This window comes from Gallinula chloropus (genome assembly GCF_964237585.1).
Source record: "Gallinula chloropus genome assembly, chromosome: 3".
Taxonomy (NCBI): domain Eukaryota; kingdom Metazoa; phylum Chordata; class Aves; order Gruiformes; family Rallidae; genus Gallinula; species Gallinula chloropus.
Window position 1 is genome coordinate 36,121,478 of NC_140087.1, and position 19,844 is coordinate 36,141,321.

The 19,844-nt window shown below is 42.7% G+C and overlaps 1 protein-coding gene across 2 annotated transcripts in view; it reads left to right on the forward strand.

The window, feature by feature from the left end:
• Window positions 1-5,800: 5,800 nt before the first annotated feature.
• Window positions 5,801-19,844, forward strand: part of QKI (QKI, KH domain containing RNA binding) — a 154,240-nt gene continuing 140,196 nt past the window's right edge. For both annotated transcript variants that reach the window (XM_084261434.1, XM_084261435.1), the window contains exon 1: window positions 5,801-6,536. In XM_084261434.1, coding sequence (XP_084117560.1) covers window positions 6,395-6,536 — 142 coding nt within the window. In that variant the 5' untranslated portion in view covers window positions 5,801-6,394. The remainder of the gene's footprint in view (window positions 6,537-19,844) is intronic.

Sequence of the window (19,844 nt, forward strand, 5' to 3'; positions counted from 1 at the left end):
AACAGGTATGGCTGAAATAATGGCTAAAATGTCTTAGTATTCTTGATTTCCAGATATCCTTATAGTGTATTTTTTAAAACTCACGTGTGTGTTAGTTAGCTGGACTCCAGTGACAAATGTATTTACCAGTAGTTGATTCAGTGCCTCCACTGTTAGGCATCATTTACAGCAATGTACACTTGCTGCTGCTCTCACTTATGTGACTTGTGGTGCCGACTGGCTCACAGAGGATTCCTGTATAGGAGTTCTCCTCAAGGGGCAGGCCAGAAGCCATTGGAAATTCTCCCCCATGCAAACCCACTGCTGTATTGCTAAGGTAGTAATTTCGCAATGCTACAGACAGAAACCATAATATCTAGCATGCCAACTGAAGCTCTAGGGAATGTCCATGAGACTAGAAACACTGGAAACACGCATGGTGTAGTTCAAGAGATTTGGCTTTTAGTGAGCTAGGAAGAATGTTGATCATTCATGATACAACAGTAAAGTGCAAAAAACTGACACAAGTGTTTATAAATTGCAAGACGTAGGAATTTTTATGGGCTTAGAGGTAAAAACATATCTTCAATAAACAGGATTCAAAAATGTTCTGTGAATATTTAGGGCTTTTAAACTTAAGTGCTTGTACGAAAGAGATGATAAAGTGCATAAATTTTATGTTTACAATGTAATACGTCAATTTAGTTTTCTCTAACTGCTGGTATTTTTTTTTTCTCTTCTATGCTTTCGCAGATTGCTTTTCTCTCCCTCCTCAGTTTTCTGCCTTTCTCAGCAACACTATAATAAGACTGGTATACACGAGTCTTCATTTTCATCTCCTACTGAAGAGTGTGAAATGAAACCACTCTCGACTTTGTTTTTAAGGCACAGAGATTTCTCAGGAGCCTAGCAGAACTGCCACCCTCTCCAGACAGACATACCTTTTCTTGTTGCTCTAGAAAGCAATCTTTTATAGTGAAAAGTCTACACAGTAGTACCTAGCATGTACAGACGTAAAACACCCATGGAAATTATCTCCTTAAAAATACAACCTGCTAGGTGATTAATCTATGGCAATCTTGAACATCACATGTAATACATTCTACTATACATTGGCTTACATATTCTCCATGCATGACCGTGGATATTTGGAAGTTAGGTAAGGCAAAGCCCAGAGATACCCATGCCTTCCCTAACTAGTGAGTTAGTATTCTGTGAAGCAGAATTTAGGCCCCTCCATCCTCTCTGTGTAACAGTATCCTATCACAGTTACTTAAGGTATATGGAATACATACATTACCGAGAATACTGGCAGGTAGGAGGTTTAGGTCAAGGGTTGGAAATACTTTTTTGTTTCACTTAGCGTTTTCTTTTCTCCCCAACTTAACGACTGTCTGCAAAATTGATATACTACCACAGGAACAGTGAGAAAGCAGCTCTTCCCACTCTCACCTAAGTAGATGAATCACATCTTTGTTTTGGCTCCTCTGTTCCAACCTGAGGAATGCCCAGTTCTAACAGAAGTGATGGTGTGGTTTACTCAACCCTTCTTCACAGTCGTTGTACAGCTTGTAAGTACCTCAAGTTATCTGAATCCTCCTAGAATAAGATGTGCGTAAAACCTGTATCTTCCACTATTCTGGCAATCACTTAGCATTAATAGAGAACAAATTTAGTCATTATTTCATCTAAGATTACACACAGTACCCCAGATGTCCCCTTCTAGACTACTGCTTATTACTTTGAATGATGCATTACTATGGCTTCTGTTTGAAAAGTTACCTTTCAGTTTGGCTTAATGTCAAAGAAGTAAGTTGTTGGGTTTTTTTTGTCAGACACATCACATACTTCCCATATAATTGGTTCCTGAGATTTTCGGTCTGGCTCTAGACCTTATTCTGTTCATGTGTTTATCACCTCACAAAGATGAATCGAATTCAGATGTCCATCTGGTAATGGCTACATCTGACTGCTCCATTGAAATTATTGCAGCTACAATCTTGTACAGCATCAGTGATTCAATACTGAATCGCTAAGATGGTATTTTTTTGACTTGAGTGACTGCAATGGGTAAAGGAAGAATTACTTTTCCCCCCCCCTAAAGAGTAGTATAGTACATTAGTACCTTCCTGTTACAGACACCGCGGCAGAAGGCTGATGACATCCAGCAGTGTATGCCTATGATTGGTCAGACACTGGAATCAACAGCCAACACTAACTGAAAGTATGTTTCCCAGTAGTCCTCAGCCTTCTCCTATTTCCCAAGGTGCTATCAGCTATGAACATTATAGCAGTAATTGAATTTGCTTTTTATGATCATTGCCGGCCTTTACAGTAATATACAGAAGCTGCTCCTGGCATTATCATAATTTTTCTTACTTCAAGATTAGATTAATGCAATAAAACTTCGCCATAAAAGAGAAGCTGTCGGAGAATACTACAGGTCACGTGATACAAGTAGGGCTACCTAGATGAAAACATAAAAGACAGGGGCTCACACTTCTGTCCAGAGAGAAGGTAAGGTGTTGGACAGTTACCTGAAGAACATTAAATGAGCATGGGACCTGGTTACCTTTAAACAAGCCAACTTCCCCTTACCCATGGGACCAGTTTACCCAATCCTGTGTGTCATCCCCCCTCCTTTTCTTTCTTGATGAGAGAGCTGCTAAGTTCAATGCAGTGCAGTAGTTTCTAGTGCCTCCGTAGATCAAGCTGTAGACACACCAGTCTTGATGGGAGCTGTGCCTTCTTGCAGTCCTTAACCAGAACTAATTCAAGTTTTCTTTCTCAGGCACTTGTAAAACACCCTTTTCTGGGAGACGGAAGTGTGGGAAGGTAAAGGCAGTGAGAAGTATATAAGATATGTTGAGGGGAGCTTTTAGCTAGCTTCTTTGTTTTTACTGTATACGTGGAAGAAAGATATCACTGTGATTTATTTAAAACTAATGATGAGTTATCTACATGTTGTTTAAGGATTCAGCTTTTTCTAATGGTTTAAATGCAGAATCATAGAATCATAGTCTTGAAGCATTTATGGGAAAACAAAGGATAAGATTTTTTAAATCATTTATGCCTAATAATAAGGGCACCTTCAGCACATACCTTGCCTCCACTTCTGCACTGTTCAGACTGACAAAATAATCCAGATTTACAGAGCAAACTAAAGCTTGAATTTTGCATTGCACTGCATGAGTGATTCCACAGTAACTGCTGGTGCGCACCATCTTATTCTCTGGTAAATAAGCACAAAATAGCTTAAGGTAAGCTATATTGTTCCTATTAGGTAAGACAACTGATAGCTATTGCACAACAACTTGTGTTGGTTATTTCTTACCTTATATCGTCTGCTCATATGCAAGCACTGGAAGCACTTTATGTGCAGAAAGCAATAATGAAATGGTATGGGAACAGCTGCACCAAATCTGCTTGAAAAAAAAGTCTCCATATGCTATTTTTACTGTGAGAATCAGCAGTCCAGAACAATTATTCAAAGATTATCTAAATTCATCTAATTTTAAGATGAAAGCCTGTCATCTGATGGATGCCCTTAATCAAATTGAAGGATTTGGTAGCAAGTTTTCTCAGGATTAAAAAGAGCCTTCGCTCACTGGTTAAAAATTAGCAAATAAAGGGCTAATAAAAAAAAAATGCAGAGTCTTTCAGATTGATCTACAATAAATAAAAGGATGTCAACTTTGTATCTATGTAAGGTTGTCACAATTTTAAAACAAGGCTGGAAAAGAGCAAACACAACCTTGCTACTAAATAGAAACGGTATTGTTTCATCATCCATAGGCATACTGCAGTGTGCTTTGGACATGCTATCGATGGGCTGAGAATCTATATTAAAAAAAACGGTTTGTCACATTGCTACCCTTTGATACCAAAGATCATATTTTCTTGCTGAACATCCATTTCCTAATGATGGAAGCAGTAAGTCTGACTTACATAAACAATTACGGCTTTTTATCTAATGTAAACAAAGCCCTGAAACGAAATAAAAATGTTCATGTTCAAATGAGTTCTATATGCCAGAAGGCAACAGAAATCCAAAAAATACTAAAACTGAATGCAATAATGCGAGGCGTTTTTACTTCGAGAACTGCTATCTTTCAGGAAAAGCAGAGCCACACTGCTTGACAATCCCCAGTAAAACCGCGCACCTGTCAAGGTGACAGCCTATCTGCGCTGCTTCTTTGTTTGGAAACACTGCCCACTGCGACTTACCTAATATTTAAAGTTTCTCCAAATACCCTGCAGTACGCCTCAACACAGGCTAATTCCTACAGAACTCGGAGCAGTGATTTTCAGTGCACTAAATGGAGCACGAAGCCACATTGATCTAGCCTTCCGACGTAACCTTCACCGAGCTACTGACACCGCACCGAAGCCTTCCGACGACCTCCTAAGACAATAAAAACCAAGCACGAATCCCACGCAGCTGCGTGGGGAGGGAGGAATACGTACAAGCAACCGCGCCGCGCTGCTTCGCCTCTGCGGCTACAGTGGACGGAGGAGCACGTTAATTTTGACTCTGGCTGCAGGATACTGCCGCTCCCGTCGCGTCTCCCATCCAAACCCGTCAAACAAGCCACACGGCCGATGCCAAAACGCGGCGCTGCCCTGTAAGCAAAACAAAAAAGGGGCGCCTAACTGCTTGCCGGAGAGGCTTGGGCTGGAAGGCAGCGCCGCGACCGGGGCCCGGAAGCCGGCCGAAGGGCCGCCCAGGTGGGACGCGGCGCCGGCCCGCAGGTGAGGGCCGCCGTCGTCGCTCCGCGCTCGGGCGCGCGGGGGAAGATCCGCGCTTAAGGCTCGGCCGCCGCCGCCTGAGTTTCTCCTCCGGTAAGGGCGGCGAGCCCCCGCCCCGCGACCCTCCGAGGCCGCGAAAGCGCGCCCGCAGCACGCGGGCTTACGCCGCCCGGCCGACAAACGCGGCGAGTGGGGAGAGGAAAGCCGCTCCCGCCGTCCCCGCGTCTCCTCGCCGTTCCGCAGTGCCGGTTACGGCTCGCTGCGGGGAGCGCCCCCGTACCGCAGCCCCACGCCGCGCTCTCCTCCTGCCCCCGCCGCCGCTTTACCGGTAGGAAATTGCTCCTCGCGCCGAACCACCACCCTCACCGCCCACCTCCCGCGGGCGCATGCGCGGCGCAGCCAGCCACCGCCCCCCTGCACCCAGCTATTCCCCCTCGGCCGCGCGAGACCGTGGTCGCGCGAAGCAGCGCCGGCGTTCTAAAGGGCGGACGCACGCGCGGCGAGCCGGCGGCGCTCTCCCCGCCCCCGACGGCGCACGTGACCGGGCCCCGCCCCCTCCGCGCGGATAGGTGTAGCAACCCGACTTTGTTTAGAAGAGTTCTGTGCGCGCGCGTGTTTCTGCGGGGCGGGGAAGGCGCGCGGGAACAGCACGCGACGTTGCGCGCGCCTGCGCCGCCCGTTCAGGCGCAGACGCTGGGCGGGGGCGTGGCCGGGAGGGAAACCCCCTTCGGCCCGGCGGCGCCCCCTTCTCCCTCCCCTCCCCTCCCCCCCCCTCCCCCAACCGCGCCGCCGCCGCCGCCCCGGGCCCCTGGAGCGGAAAGGGAGCGACAGGCGGCTCCGCCAAGCGGCGCTGCCGCCGGCGCCGGCCGCAGAGTAACGGCCGCCCCGCCCTTGGGCCCGCCCCACGGCATGTCCCCTCCCCCTGCCCCCTCCCCTCCTCCTGCCGCCGCCGCTGCTGCTGCTGCCAGCGCAGCCTGAACTGAAGCGAACTCCGGAGCGAACTGAGGAGAAGTGAGGAGGCGGCGGCGGGGCTGAGACTTACCAGCCACAGGCAGCAGCGGCGGCGGGAGGGCGGGCGGGAGGGAGGCGGAGAGGAGGACACGCCAGGCGCAGCGCGGCGGCAACAACAGCGGCGGCGGCAACAGCGGGGAGACACCGGCGGCGGCTCCTCGGAAGCGGCAGCCGCGCCAGCAGCGCCCGCCCGCCCCGCTCGTCCCCTCCCTCCCCCGCCGCGGAGACAGGGGGCAGCGCCGAGAGGAGAAGCCGGGCTCAGCGTGTGTGTGCGCGGGAGGAGGAGGAGGAGGAGGAGGGGGGACACACCGAGGACTGCGCCGACCGAGGGCGCACGGAGCAGGGAAGCGGCGGCGGCACCGAAAGGCGGCGGCGGCGGGTCCTTGTGCCCGGGGAGGAGGGCGCAGCCCGCACGGGGGTTTCTACCGAGTTTCCTCTTTTTTTCGGTCCCTCGGACTCGGCGGCGGGTCTGCGTTTGTCTCCGGATTTGAATCCTCCTCCTTCTCCTCCTTCCTCGGGGAAGCTCCCCTCCCCGCCCCCTCCCCTCCCCCACCGCCTCCCTGCCCGCCCGGATCCAGCCGGGCGCCCCGTGCCGCGGTCGCGTTGCTCGGCGGAGCTGCTGCGGGCGCTCGCCGTCTCTGCGCGGGCTTGGAATATGGTTGGGGAAATGGAAACCAAGGAGAAGCCGAAGCCGAGCCCCGATTACCTGATGCAGCTGATGAACGACAAGAAGCTGATGAGCAGCCTCCCCAACTTCTGCGGGATCTTCAACCACCTCGAGAGGCTGCTGGACGAAGGTAAAAGCGCTCGCCTGGCCGCCCCCTCCCCCGCTCTGCCGCCCTGCCCTGCCTCCCCCAACCCCCCCTTCCCCGGGCCTCCGCGCCGCTCCCGGGATCCCGCTCGGCCCCCCGCCCCAGCCCCGGCCGGGCGGCGGGGGGAGCCCGGGGCCTGTTTCGCTCTCACGGCTGTTCTCCGCACGCTCTCGGGCCCCGGCTGGAGAGCCGAAAACAAAGGGGAAGTGCGGGCTCTCCCCGCCCTGGCTGCTGCCGTGTAGTGCCGGGGGACTCGGTGAACGAGTGGGAGGGGGAAGAGGCAGCCGTGGCCGCACAGGTCCCCGCTCCCCCCGGGGTGGGTTTTGTTTCCCTCCCCTTTTATTTCTTCTCTTTCCTTTCCCCGCACTGTCTCCGTAAACCGGGGGAAGGGTAACCACGGCACGGAGGGGAGGGAGCGAGCAGAGGAGCTCAGGAATGTGCTCTGGGGGAAGGCAAGGAGGAGGGGGAAGGCTGGCTGGCGGCACGGCGCGGCGCTCCCCTCCCGCGGCGGCGGGCAGAGAGAGAGCGAGAGGGGTCCTGCGCGGCGCCCTTCGGGGAGCCCTCCTCAGCCGGGCCGGAGGGCCCCGAGCGGGGGGGGGGGGCAGGGTTGGGAGGGTGTTTGGTTTCGAGATTTGGCTGTTCTGGAAGCTGCTTGAACTTGAATGACTAAGGCGGAGGGGGCTGAGCTCGCTCTCCGCTCCAGCACTACCCCACCCCAAAACTGGCCACAAACTAATTATAATTTTCCTATATCGTGAGGGAAGCGGGCAGAATTCCTACATCTGTCCTTACCTTTTAAAGAAACTTAACTTGAAAGGCTCCTACGTGTGACTTTAGCGAAGGGAAAAGGGGAAAGAAAATAAATAAAAAGAGAAATTACGAAATTGCCTCGTCTACTCCAGCCAGGCGTCCGCCGCCGCCCCCACCCCGCGCTCGCCTCGGAGGGGCGAGGGGCCGCTCCGCTGTTGGACACCCCCACCCTCCCCCCTTTCTTTTCTTTCCTTTCCCTAAATAGGCCTTTTTAAGGCCGCGTTTTTACAAATAAATAGTCACGTTTTGGAAAAAAAAAAAAAAAAGAAAAAAAGAAGTGTACGTTGGGAAGTTGATGCGTCCCATGCATCTTCCCGGTGCGGGAGCAGACCCGCTGCCTTAAAAACAAGGCGATGTACTTGTTCTTAGCGTTTTAAATGCGCTTCGTGCTTGGGTTCGCGGCTTTGCTTTGCTTGTTGAAAGCATTTTTCTTTCTTACCATCTTAAACGTAGGCTTTTCTGGAGAGTTAGAGGGACTCGTTATGTTCAATCGTATTTGGTAGCTTTGTAGACTATGATAAAGCCATAAATTATTTACGCGGCTTCAACTTGCTGGGATTCTTAGCGTGAAATACTGGATTTCGAGATTTCGAGTTAGGATTCTTGTTTGCGGACGTATTCTTCTTCACTGAAAGAAGTTTGGGAAGTTGTTGACCTCAGAAGATGAAAGAGCTGGTTATATTTGGCAGAACAACTCCCCGCCCTCTTCCAAGACTGTAAAAATGAGATAGTGACTATAGTACGACAAAAAATAGCATATCGAGAAAATACCACCTTCTGAAATAAATGATAGAGGAGGAAAAAAACACCAACTCAAAACAGTGGAGAATACGGAAAGATGGACGGCGGGAAGTGATATAATGGGAGCTTCTATTTTATTTTCAAGACTCTTGGTAAAGTTGAATTTATATTGGAGCAGATACAGATGTGAAAAGTAAAAGTGTTTAAAACTTACATTCTTGGGCACCACAGCAAGCAATCTCTTCAGAGTAGTTAGACTTAAAATAAACGTCGAGAAGAAAGTTAACTGAGAAGACTCCTTTTTAGCGTAAATGTGCCTTCCGGGGGGTAGATGTCGGATTTTTAAATTCCTGAATCTCTTCAACTTAATGTGTTTGGCCAGAGGAGGCCCGAAACTTTTTTTTGTCAGCGAACAAAAGAAAGAACAACATTTTCCCGTGCAAAACCGACACTTGAAACAGGAATGTCTGAAATACATGTTTTGTTACTTTTTTTTTTTTTTAAATCTCGAAAGCTCTGGAAATCTGTTTTGTGAATTATTGGAGTTCCAAAACGAGGGCTGTGGAGACTTGTGCTGAAAAACTTTAAGGATTGTATTGGAGCTATTCCTCACACATTTCTTTAAGAGAAAAACAAATAAAATGCAATCTGTGTTTCAAAATAGTCTCAGGAAGAAGTCTGCTATCCCTTTAAGCTTTTCTACTTTTCCTGTTTACGTTGGCAATCGGGTGGAAGTACTGTGGAGGCAGAAAACTTTTTGGAATGTTAAAAAAAATGTTCATGCAAATATAGTAAATTGCTTCAAGACTTCAAAATTTGAACACTAAGGGGCGCCAGTTATTTTTTTTCTGAGGCTTGAGCCTGGCCTCCGAACACCATTTGAGTAGTGAGACGAGCAAATCTAGTAGAAGAAAACCAAAGAATGCCAAAATACTTGTGGATTTGTGCAGGTATCTATGTTTGCATGGATTTACTTAATATTTTGTGCTTATGTGCAGTGTTACATAGGTGGAATAGTCAGAAGCGGTGGGCGATTTAGAAGTTGGAACAACTGTTGTTCTGTAAAACACCTATCCTGGTGACCTGAGGGGCGTCGTGTTAAGTACCTCGAACTATGTGCTGCGCTGACATCCTCTAGAAGCGTTCTGTAGTTTGCTGGAAAGATCTGCAAGCTTGAGACCGCTTACTTAAAAGAATAACATTTAATAGTTTTATGAGTTGTTTCATGGCACTTATGAGAATAGTAAATATTAGGGGCCACATGTATGCATATGTATTTAAATATATATATACACACGCACACGCATATATATAAAAAAATAAAGTTAGTGTTCATTTTTCCTCTTTGTACTCTCTTCTCCCTGTGATTTAGTTTGCTTGCTCTAGTGTATGTTTTGTGTTTTAGGTAGGGGTCTGGGTTTTTTTTTTAGTTAGCAGACAAGTATTTTCCTGAATGCTTTGTTTGTGCTTGAGGAAAAATAGTATTGTGATCACTTTGTCCTTTATTTTGTACAAGTCAAATTGAAGAAGTCACGTCACAACCCTAAGGATTCAAAAGAAATAAAACATGGGGTGGCATTCTTTACTGAAATGCTGGGATTTTATTTTTTAAATATGTGCCAGTATTCAAAAACAAATGAAATGGGCTTGTGTTGTGATTACTTCTTGCAATGCATGCAAGAAAAGATAGAGATGGACCCGTTAGTGCAGCTGAACGGTTCATCTAGTCTGGGTAGGTTTCAGAATGTATGTCTACTTTTTTTGGCCCATTTCTGTGCTGTATGATCCAAAACACATTTTTATTTCTGAACTTCATCCTGGTGTTTGATCTTTTAAAATTGTAGTGCTTAACGCAGTATTGCTTAACTGGTCTCTACCTTATGGCATTTGGTTTTAAAGACGAGCTTAAATGTGAGGTATGTTGAGGAAACTTTTTTTTGTTAAAAGAACAACTTTAATAAAATACGAAAGCCACAGTTTTGTTTAGCTTACAGATGTTTTTGCACATGTGAGCTTTCAACTTCTTATGTGCAAGTAATGCTTTTGTGGATTAGCAAGGATGTTTAAAGTGCACATCATAATAACTCGGAAGCTGGATTGTTTTTATCAGACTAGTGCAAACCTGTGGGAAGAGAGGGGCTCTTCCTGAATGTGGAATAGGCTGTATTTCCTGTAATTGTTTGCACCATCAAATGTGACCTGATTTTTTTTTTTTTTTTTTTGGGGCGGGAGGGGGCACTTCAACTTCTTGGATACGAACTTTATGATTTTAACCTAGATTTGTTTGGGTTTTTTCCTCCGACAACTTGTCTATTTTACTGGTCCCTTTTGTGGAAAATGAATAGAGTTATACCTCTTTTCTGGCACTTTTTAAAAAAAAATAATCTTACATTTCACATTCTGCGATTGCAGTCTGACCTGTTGAGATTAATGAGGCACTTTGGGTTTATTCTTCCAGCAGATTGTGAACACGTATGCCCAAACTATTATCCAAGATCCGAGAAGTGTAACTTTCATATTTGCATTTCATTTTCTTGAGCCTGTAAGCAGTCAAAATGTTGTGCAGATCAAACCTGTGGTCTGAGCTTTTTCTTTTTTTGAAGGTATTGATGCAGACTTTATTAGGAACTAATTTTTTCTCTCTAAATTGTACCTCAAAAATTCCTGCCTTCCTGTCAAACTTGTTGTGAAGGTCACTGAGAAGCGTGTCTGCCTTTAACTGTAAGTTAAGCCATGCATCTAGCCTTTGGAGGTAAACGTAATTTCGCCTCAAATAGGCTGCATCTTCCTGACTAGCAGTTATAAAAACATGTAGGTAGGGATTTAGGAGCATGAGTTTCTTGTGAGTGCTGCTCTGTTTACTGCGCTCACTGAGAAAAGTGCATGTGAGCTTTCAGAGCTCAGTGCCCAAAACGGGAGGTTTCGTGTCAGCCTGCCTGCGTGAGTTGGGACTGAAAAACTGTGTTCTGGTGTTGTAACTTCTCAGGGAGAACTTATCCGGTTACTTTTGTACCTGACCTTATTGTTTGTGATTATGTAAATGCAGCCTGTGCTTAGCTAGGGTTTTGCTGACTTGCCAGATTTGATGAAGGGGCATTGGCCACGTTAGCATGTCTGTTTTTCAGCTATATCAGATCTTGAAGTAAACACGAGTTATTTTGCTTCAAACTGTGCCTCTAAATGCAAACTTAGAGGAAAAATACTCTTTAGGATAAAGACCTCATGATAGGTTTTTGCCTGGAGTTCCAGATGAATTTTAGTGTTAAAATTGTACAAAACAGCATGCAACAAGAATATTAGACATTGTATCTGTGCTGCTTATCAATAGTGCTTTTTTGGATCTGATTCTTTAATAATCTGTAAATCTTAAGATAATGGTAAAAGGAAATTTTCTGTGTTATGATTGTCTCATAAACCAAAGTTGTAAAGGTTTTTAGAACTTGTATGTTCAAAAACTTTGTAAGACTTGTTCTGAGGTGTGGAGTGTTTTTTTATTGTAATTCCTCGGCAGCTGCTGAACTTCAAAGCAAAAGCTCTATTGCACTTACAGAAAAGTTTATTTTTTTTGTTTGGAGAAAAATATTTAACGGATCCACACATGTACAGTTCTTTTTTAGAAAGGTTATTTTTTGAGCTGTATCTGCAACATTTACAGTATTGCAGTCACCTGGCTTGTAACTTAAATACATGGGTGTCGTTTTGATTGATAAAAATCAGCTAAAAAAGCAATTATTTTAAGCTCATTTTGAAAGCAGTTTATCATTGTCAGCAATAATTGATTATCAAGATGTCTGTTATAGAAGGTTAGTTTTTTTAAACAATAGCAACAAAAGTGGACTTAGTTATGACCAATAGGTGTTGATTTGTCTTTAAGCTGGGAGAGACTTGTTTTAATTTCTTATAATTTTTGTTTAGTGTTACTTGTTCAATAAGGTTGGAATTGCATATTCCTTGTCTGAAGTTGTGCGCAGTAATTTCCGAACTATCTAGTGCCACATAAAAATCTCTTCCTATGGTTAGAAGCTGCTGATGAAATTAGGGAGTGGCACATGATGGTTTTTTTTTTATAGTGCACAGAGCAAAAACTTACGGTGCGTTTGTTAATATTAAAGTGACATGACCAAACCCACCCCAAACAACCAAGCAGCCAACTGAATGTGAAGAGAAGGCTGGACGTGAAATGATTACTTTTGTAGCTCACTAACTTTATTTTTTGACCTGGTTATCTGTTTCAGACCTCCTTAAATCAAAACTTCCTTCCTCTGAGTGCACTAAACAAAGCCAGGAATGAGATACTTAACAGTGATTTGAGATGTATAGATTCAGTAGCAAAGCAGGTACATTTTAATTGTCATTAATTGCTGTCTGTAACCTTAAAATGCTCTTCTTTTTTTTGGAGAATGCATACTGATGGAGATACCCTATTCATTAGGTGTATTATTAGATGCTGATCTGGTATATATTCCCTGGCTGACAGGATGGACCTGTGTTAACGTTAATTAACAGACCATCCTGACATCTTAGGCTGATTGAAGTACAGCAGGAGTCTGCCATGGAGACCGATGGTTTATATCTGAGTGCTTATATGGGATGTTAAGGGAGCTGGGGAGGGGGTGAGACATGTGTGTGTGTGCGAGAGAGGGGAAATAACTTGCCAGGCAAGCTGTGGAGTAATGAAATGCCCTTGCTCACTGACCCTTGTCTTTATCAAAACATAATTCACAACTTCTCATTTGAGCCATGTGAATTTTTCTGTATTGATTTTAATCAAAATGTATGTTATGGAAATCTTCTGTTGATTTTGACATTTTATTGAAATTTAATAACCCAGTGCAAAGAAAACTAGTAGGAGCAGTAGAACTGCCAGTGGTTTTTATCTCATTATGCTTAGTACAATTGGCTAGATCAGTAGAAGCATCACATAAGATACATCTGTGTCTTTGCAAAACATTGAGTCCTGGAACAGAAGATGAGTGTAATGTTCATAACCTGAATTTAGATCCCTTTCCTTTGATGATTCAGAGTTGTGTTGCTGGAAGTTAAGCGATAGTACGTTGCTACTTTTGACTTGAGAAGATATCCCGTGTTACCTTGTGCAGTGCAGATCAGCTAATATCTGTGTTTGGGTTTCTTTTGGTCATTTTCCTTGGTAACACTTAATAGAAGTGAATTTAGCTTTTTAATAGCAGGGCTTGGATTTTTTGAGACAATGTATGCTTGAATGAGCAAATCAACCATGACAGCTTTAGAGAGAAATAATACCCGGCTTCATTAGCAGAGCTGCCCTCCACAGTGTTGTTCTTGTTTCTATGAGAAACGTGTGTCTCTGGAAGGCTCGTTGGGTGTCTGAGAACAGCAGCATCGGGATGGTGCAAGCTGAAGTGCTTCCTTCTCCGCAGTTGTGTTACTAAACGGGGTGCGGTACTAGAAGCTGCAGCTCTTTCGATACTCTGCAGGTGCTTAGTGCATGGGATGAGTGTGGTAACACTAACAGATTTTTAAAACGTTATTCTTGAGGTTTAAAATGCAGAGTAAAAGCTGAAAAAAAGTTCTCAATTACTTTCCATTTGAGAATTGATTTTTATACTTGGAGCCAAAATAGTAAGTTTTGCTTCTTCACTCATTGCCAAAAAAAATTCTCTTGAGAAATGGCAATAGGTACCTATTAATGGGTTTTCTTTCAGAGTTTTTGAATTTGAATAGCATGCTGGAAGGCAGTTTGTTCCTGTCAGTTTGTAAAATATTTGTTACTGTTTTGAAGCTGCATCTGAATCCTTGTACTTTACTCCATGCAGTAGTGGTTTAGAGAAGATTTTCTGTGTGCACAGAGTGTACCAGGGCAATGTTTGGATACTCTGTAACTTCATTGCAATGCTCCAGGAAGTGCGTGGGTGGGAAGGTCCTCAGGATACTCATTTTTGAAGGGGATAAGCCATGACATCAGAGCATATTAATAGGGGGCAGTTAATGCTTTTAATGATGTATAACCTTCTAAATGTTTAGGCTTCTTCAAGATTTGAATTGGAAAAGAAAAAAAAATAATCCCTGCATGACAATAAAAATCTCGTTACTTTGCTGGGAAATTAAGTCAGTGTAGTTCTGAGGGGTAATGCATCAGAATTGCAGCTGATGTCAGAGCAGAGGCAGGGGAAGATAATACAGTATTTATACTCTTATCTGGTGGATCAGTTTCTGGCTTAAAAGGTCAGGTGATATTCTGCACTGCTGAGTAGTTTTTTTAGTTTGTTTTTTCTGTGGTGCTGGCTTACTTTTTGGACAGATCGGAGCTGTGATGGGATTCACCAAATGCGATTTCAGAGTGCAGTTGTGTTGGCACAATGGCTGAGGCGGCTCGATGCTGAAGAAACAGCGCACAGCCTTGGGGAGAGAAATACATTTGCTTAAACGTTTGCTGTAAAGTTTGAAACTCCTAATTGATGTCAAATGATTGTGCATCTGGTCCATTCAAAATTTTAAGGACGTGACTATTTTCAGACTAACTGACACTAGATGGAAGCCAGACTTCACTGAATTCTTTCAGTGTCTCAGCTGTTGAAATAAGGAACCTTATTGTTTTGTCTAATTCAGATTAAAGAACTGTTTTAGAAATCTCTGTAACCATTACTTGTTCAAAATCTCCTAGCTGAATTGCAGTATATTTTCTTCGTTCGTGTCTATGAGATGGAGTAGGCCTGAAATCTTAAAAAGTAAGTGACAGATCTGTCTAGCACAAATACTAATAAAAACTTAATGTTCTGGTTCATATATTTAAATGGCAACCCAAATAAAACACTCAGCTGATGGAGCATAATGCTTCTATTTGTTTATCAGACTTTGAAGCAGTGACAAATTGGTTAATAGTCTTAATAGTTTAATAGCCTGTAAATAATTATATCAAAACTTAATGCAGTTTTTGGATGCAAAGCAAGTCAAATCCATGCCTGTTTGCTCTGGAATGTCTTTTCAGGAATGGGGAGAAAGAAAAGATAAGGAGAAATTCTGTGACCTGGTGCTGTTTGCTTTTGGGCAGTAATGCTCATTTGTGTGAACCACATGTAGTTAAGTTTCAGTTTGTCTGATTATGAAGGAGGGCGCACTGCACCCCTACATCAAAAATTAACACAGACTTTTCCCCCAAATTTGTCCAACTCTTGCCAACACTCCCCACAACCTTCTGAACTAACTTTGTGGAAACACTAGATGTATGATCTCTTGACAACTGTGTTCTCTAACAGTTGGTTTGTGTGTTAAAGTTGAAGGTTAAAATACTGTAATAGGTTCAGCTGTCTTGTGTAAAGCATGGTGTTTCTGCTGTGAGAAAACACTGTGTGTTAGATGATGGTAGAGGCAAGTTGGTAGTTCTTTAATTGCTTAAGTATTGTATCACCTGTAAAGATAAGTGTAGTCAGAGAGGCTCATATTCAGTCAGTTTATGAGGGAGTTACTACTGTTTTAAATCACTGGAAGCTTTTATGGAAATCTGATACTGCCTCTGAATCAACTCGAAGCAAGGGTTTTTACATGGATTCCTTTGTTCCCATATTTCACATAATTCTGTCAATTTTGTCTTCAACTAGTAAATAGACTTGAACAAAATCTGGGTTACAGATGATACCTTAGGCATCAGAAATGCATTCCAACCAAGATTCTATCAAAGACTGGTTGTGTGTGTATTAAAGCATCTCGAGATTAGGAGTGATACTTCAGTGTCTCTTAGGTATGAAATTAGTGACTGCAATTGCTTTTAGAAGGGAAGTATGTTTAGCTGATGTAATAACATGTTCACAGAGATTTGAGTCTCATATTTTGAAATTTTTTATGGTGGTGTTGTGTTCTCCGGATGGATTTTCTTTCTGTGACAAGATTAACGTAATTTAGGAAAAAATCTAGAGTGAACATTAAAGATCAGATCAACTCTACAAGAAACTAGGGGGAAAAAAGTACAACTGGCTTTCTTGAGAATAACTTTTTCACTTTACAGACTTAAAAGAACTTTGAGACTGATCGTATTTAAGAAATACGTTGATATTTGAGGAGCAGGAGGGGAAAACCTTCCATATGCCAACTTAATACAGAGTTAATTGAAGTTAAATTATACATGGATCAAAGTATGTTCAGTTTCTAATAATTTGGGTGTGGGTTGCAGAAAAGCAAGGAATTGTGCAGAAGCTCTGTCTATAGGTAATGGGGTACATAAACCTCATGCCTATTGATTTAGTAACTGTATTTTATTCATAACTATTCATGAGGAAGCTTGTTGGTTCCAAATGGGAGGTTTAATGCACACTGAGGGCACTTGGTAGTGCCGAGTTTTAATACTGTTAAGTGTCTTCAGGAAGGTATTCTTGTGTCAGCCTCAGATTAACATAGGATGAATAACAGAGCAATTCATCAACTAGGCAGCTCTGAAGAATGTCAGCAAGAAAGCTGACGATGATGAATTGGAGAGCAATGGATGCTGCGGTAGATAACGCTGGAGTGTTGAGGGATGGCAGTTGGTATTTAGGTGTATGCTGGGTAATTAAGTGAGGAGGGACTATACTCCCTTGCTTGGCTGAGGAGCAGAGAAACATGTCCCTTCTACAATTCAAGAAGGTTAGTAAATCCAACAGTTTAAAATGGCAGATGGACAAGTTTGTACTTTATTAAAAATATTTGCGTCAGTCTTCAGGACTGATAAATATGAGTTATGTTTTGAAGACAGACTTCTGAACTTCCCTTCATGTTTGTGATCTTAGGAATCTTACTTGGCAATAAAAATTAAGATAAGTAAACTCTTGAGGCAGATATGATGTATTCTGGACCTAATTCTCCTTTGAGTTTGTGAATTTGTAGAGGTTAAACCAGAAATAAAATTGCTGTTGTTTTTTTTTTCTTCTATCAATGCCATAGTGTAACTTTCTGTCATGTGCACACCTTCCTCATACCATCTGATACAATTTTTGCTAGAATTGGGTTTGGCTGCTTATTATTATATCAAATTGTTGAATGCTTGATGCATGGAGAACAATTGATAGTAACAACATTCAAGCTCTGTAGTTTGTGAGGACTGTTGGTATGGATTTTTTCTGACTGTTTAATTACTGCAGGTAATGGAAACCTACATGTGCAGGCTAGAGAATACATGTACAGGCTTTCTCAGCCCTGAGAAGGCTTCAGTAGTGAAATGGGTAACGGAGACAAGCATTTCAGTATGTCGTATAGTAGTCATAACTAGTGTAGTATAACAATATCTTGTATTTTGCTACACAGATCAAACAACATTTTCAGTGCATTTTCCTCTTCTGGGTTAAGTAACTTGGCTGCTGAAAATTGTGGGCAACTATTAAGAACTGAAATGTGTTCCTTAATCAGAAGGGTATTGTGTTCTCTCTTTCTTCAGACTTTCATTATGTGCTCTTACTGTTAAATTTCAGATACAAAGGCAAGATACTAATAAAGCAGTATCATCTAAGGGGCTTTTTTCCTAGTCTAGTTATGGATTAATTTCTTGTAGTATGCAATATGCGTAGTTGAAACACAGCTTATGCTGCTTATTTTTTTTCCCCTCTTTTTTTTTTTTTTTTGGTTTTGTTTGGAAGGCAGAGGAATGAATATTGCTAGTAATGAAACCTGGATAATTTCCAGGCTGTTAAGCTAATCAACAAAACTTAATGCCACACATATGGATGCAAATACTACACACCTACCAATGTTGGTATAGTGAAAAAATTAACAGAAAAGATATGGTACATTTTGAGAACATGACTGTGTAAGTAACTATACTTGGTTTAGGAAAGGAGAATAACACTGACACACAAAGCTGTCAGTAACTGTTGTAATGTGAAATCTGAAGTACCTTCTTGTATGGTTTGGATCATCTGTTTGGCAGAACATTTTCTTAGGATAAGAAAGATGCAGATAACTTTGTATTGAATTTAATATTTGAACAATCTAAGTGAGATTTTCTTTGCATGTACTGTCTTTTTCCGACTTGATCTATTCTACTTTTCCTCGTGCTTGTCACACTGACCTGCTCTAGCCACTCCTTGGCCTAACCTCTTCTGGTGGAGGAAAGAATCACAAAGCAGGCATAGTTCGCTTTGCAGGTACGGTCACTCACATCAGAAACCGTGCAGTCACTTGCACTGAAAGTAACATCAAAGAGCTTGCTGTTTTTTTTTTTTTTCCCTAAACCTGACTCTTAAGGGTTTATATTTTGTTATTGTGTGAAAACAAAATAGCGTTTGATATGAGACCTCTGAGACCACATTCTCTCTGAAGTAGACAACATCTTTTTGTTTGAAAAGTTAATGATGCTAAGTGAAAAGTAATATGAGGTACCAGAATGGTGTTTTTCTATCTGTGATTTGCAGACAGACTGTATATGAAGAGTAGCTAAAGATAGTAAAAAGAAAAAGAAGGCTGCTGTTGGGAGATTTAAACAGCCTTTACCTCTTTTGGGAACTTTTTGTTAGTCTGTAAGTGGAAAAGGTTGAAGACCACTGATGTAAAGGCATTTTCATTATAGCAATTGTCCTTGTCCCTGGGCCAAAGTAAAAGTTTAAAACAAGAAATTTGTAGATCACAAAACAATTTGTATTCACATTATGTAAATTAAAACTCATTTCACCTCTTTGCATTATTCTTTACTTAGACCTTCCTGCTATTACGTATTTACTGCACTGCTGAGTGTGATGACATTTTCCTTAGATGAGATGTAGAAAATCTAATTATATTTATTAAGAGAGTCCAGTTTGCAGCACTGGAACATCAAAATATTAAGATGCTAATTGCCAAGATTAGGATGTAGCCTACAAAATTCTGTTTGGTATGCTGTTATTGTAGAATAATATTAGTAGTAAACTGTCTTTAAAAGCATCTTTAAGAGCTTTCAATTTTAATTCCATTAAAATAGCTATATTGTTGCCGTTTATGAATAAGGATATTAAAGCAAGTTCAGATGCTAAAGTACCTTTAGTTGTAAATATTCCTGGAAACTTTCTCTGTGGTGGAGAGAGCATCTCTGAGCTGTTGGGACCTGTTGCTTGGTATTAGTGATAAATGAACTGGGGAAGACGGGAGTGTGCGTAACTTAAAACATTGTTTAATACGTAGTAGTCTGGGTGCAGATCCTGCCTCTGTAGTACATCCATTCTTCAAATCAATCCTGAATGATAAAAAGTCTTAATTCATAGGGTCCTTTCTGGTGGATTTAACACATAGCTGGTGGTAGTGTAATCCAAATCTGTCTTGTACTGGAAGCATATAAGATTTTGTGGAAACTAGACCTGAATTATAGTTAGCATTCAGTTCATTTGTGTGATGGGTTGTACTTTTCCGACTTGTTAGTTTGTTCCTAAAATAAGTGTTTCTTAAAGTCACTGGAACTTGTAAGCTGAAGAGAAAATTGATGATTCTCTAGCTACTTCATAAAAACTTTGATTAACTGCAACATTTTTGTTCTTTGGGTAGCAGAGATCCTGGCTACCAGACTGGTAAAATAAATATTAGTTTTGTTTCAGTATTCTCTGTCTGTTTCTAGCATGCCATGTATATAGGCATGGGTGCTGTCTTTCTCACCCCCCTTTCTTTCTCTTGCTGTAGTGGTACTGCTTACTGACACTCTTTGTAGTTGTAGGAAGAGGAGACTCCGTTATGAATGTTGTCTATATGGACAAGATTTAATATGATTAGGAAGAATGTGTTTTTTTCATGTGTGATTAAAAGTTATACCTAAGATTACTATAGTTGTAAAGCCAA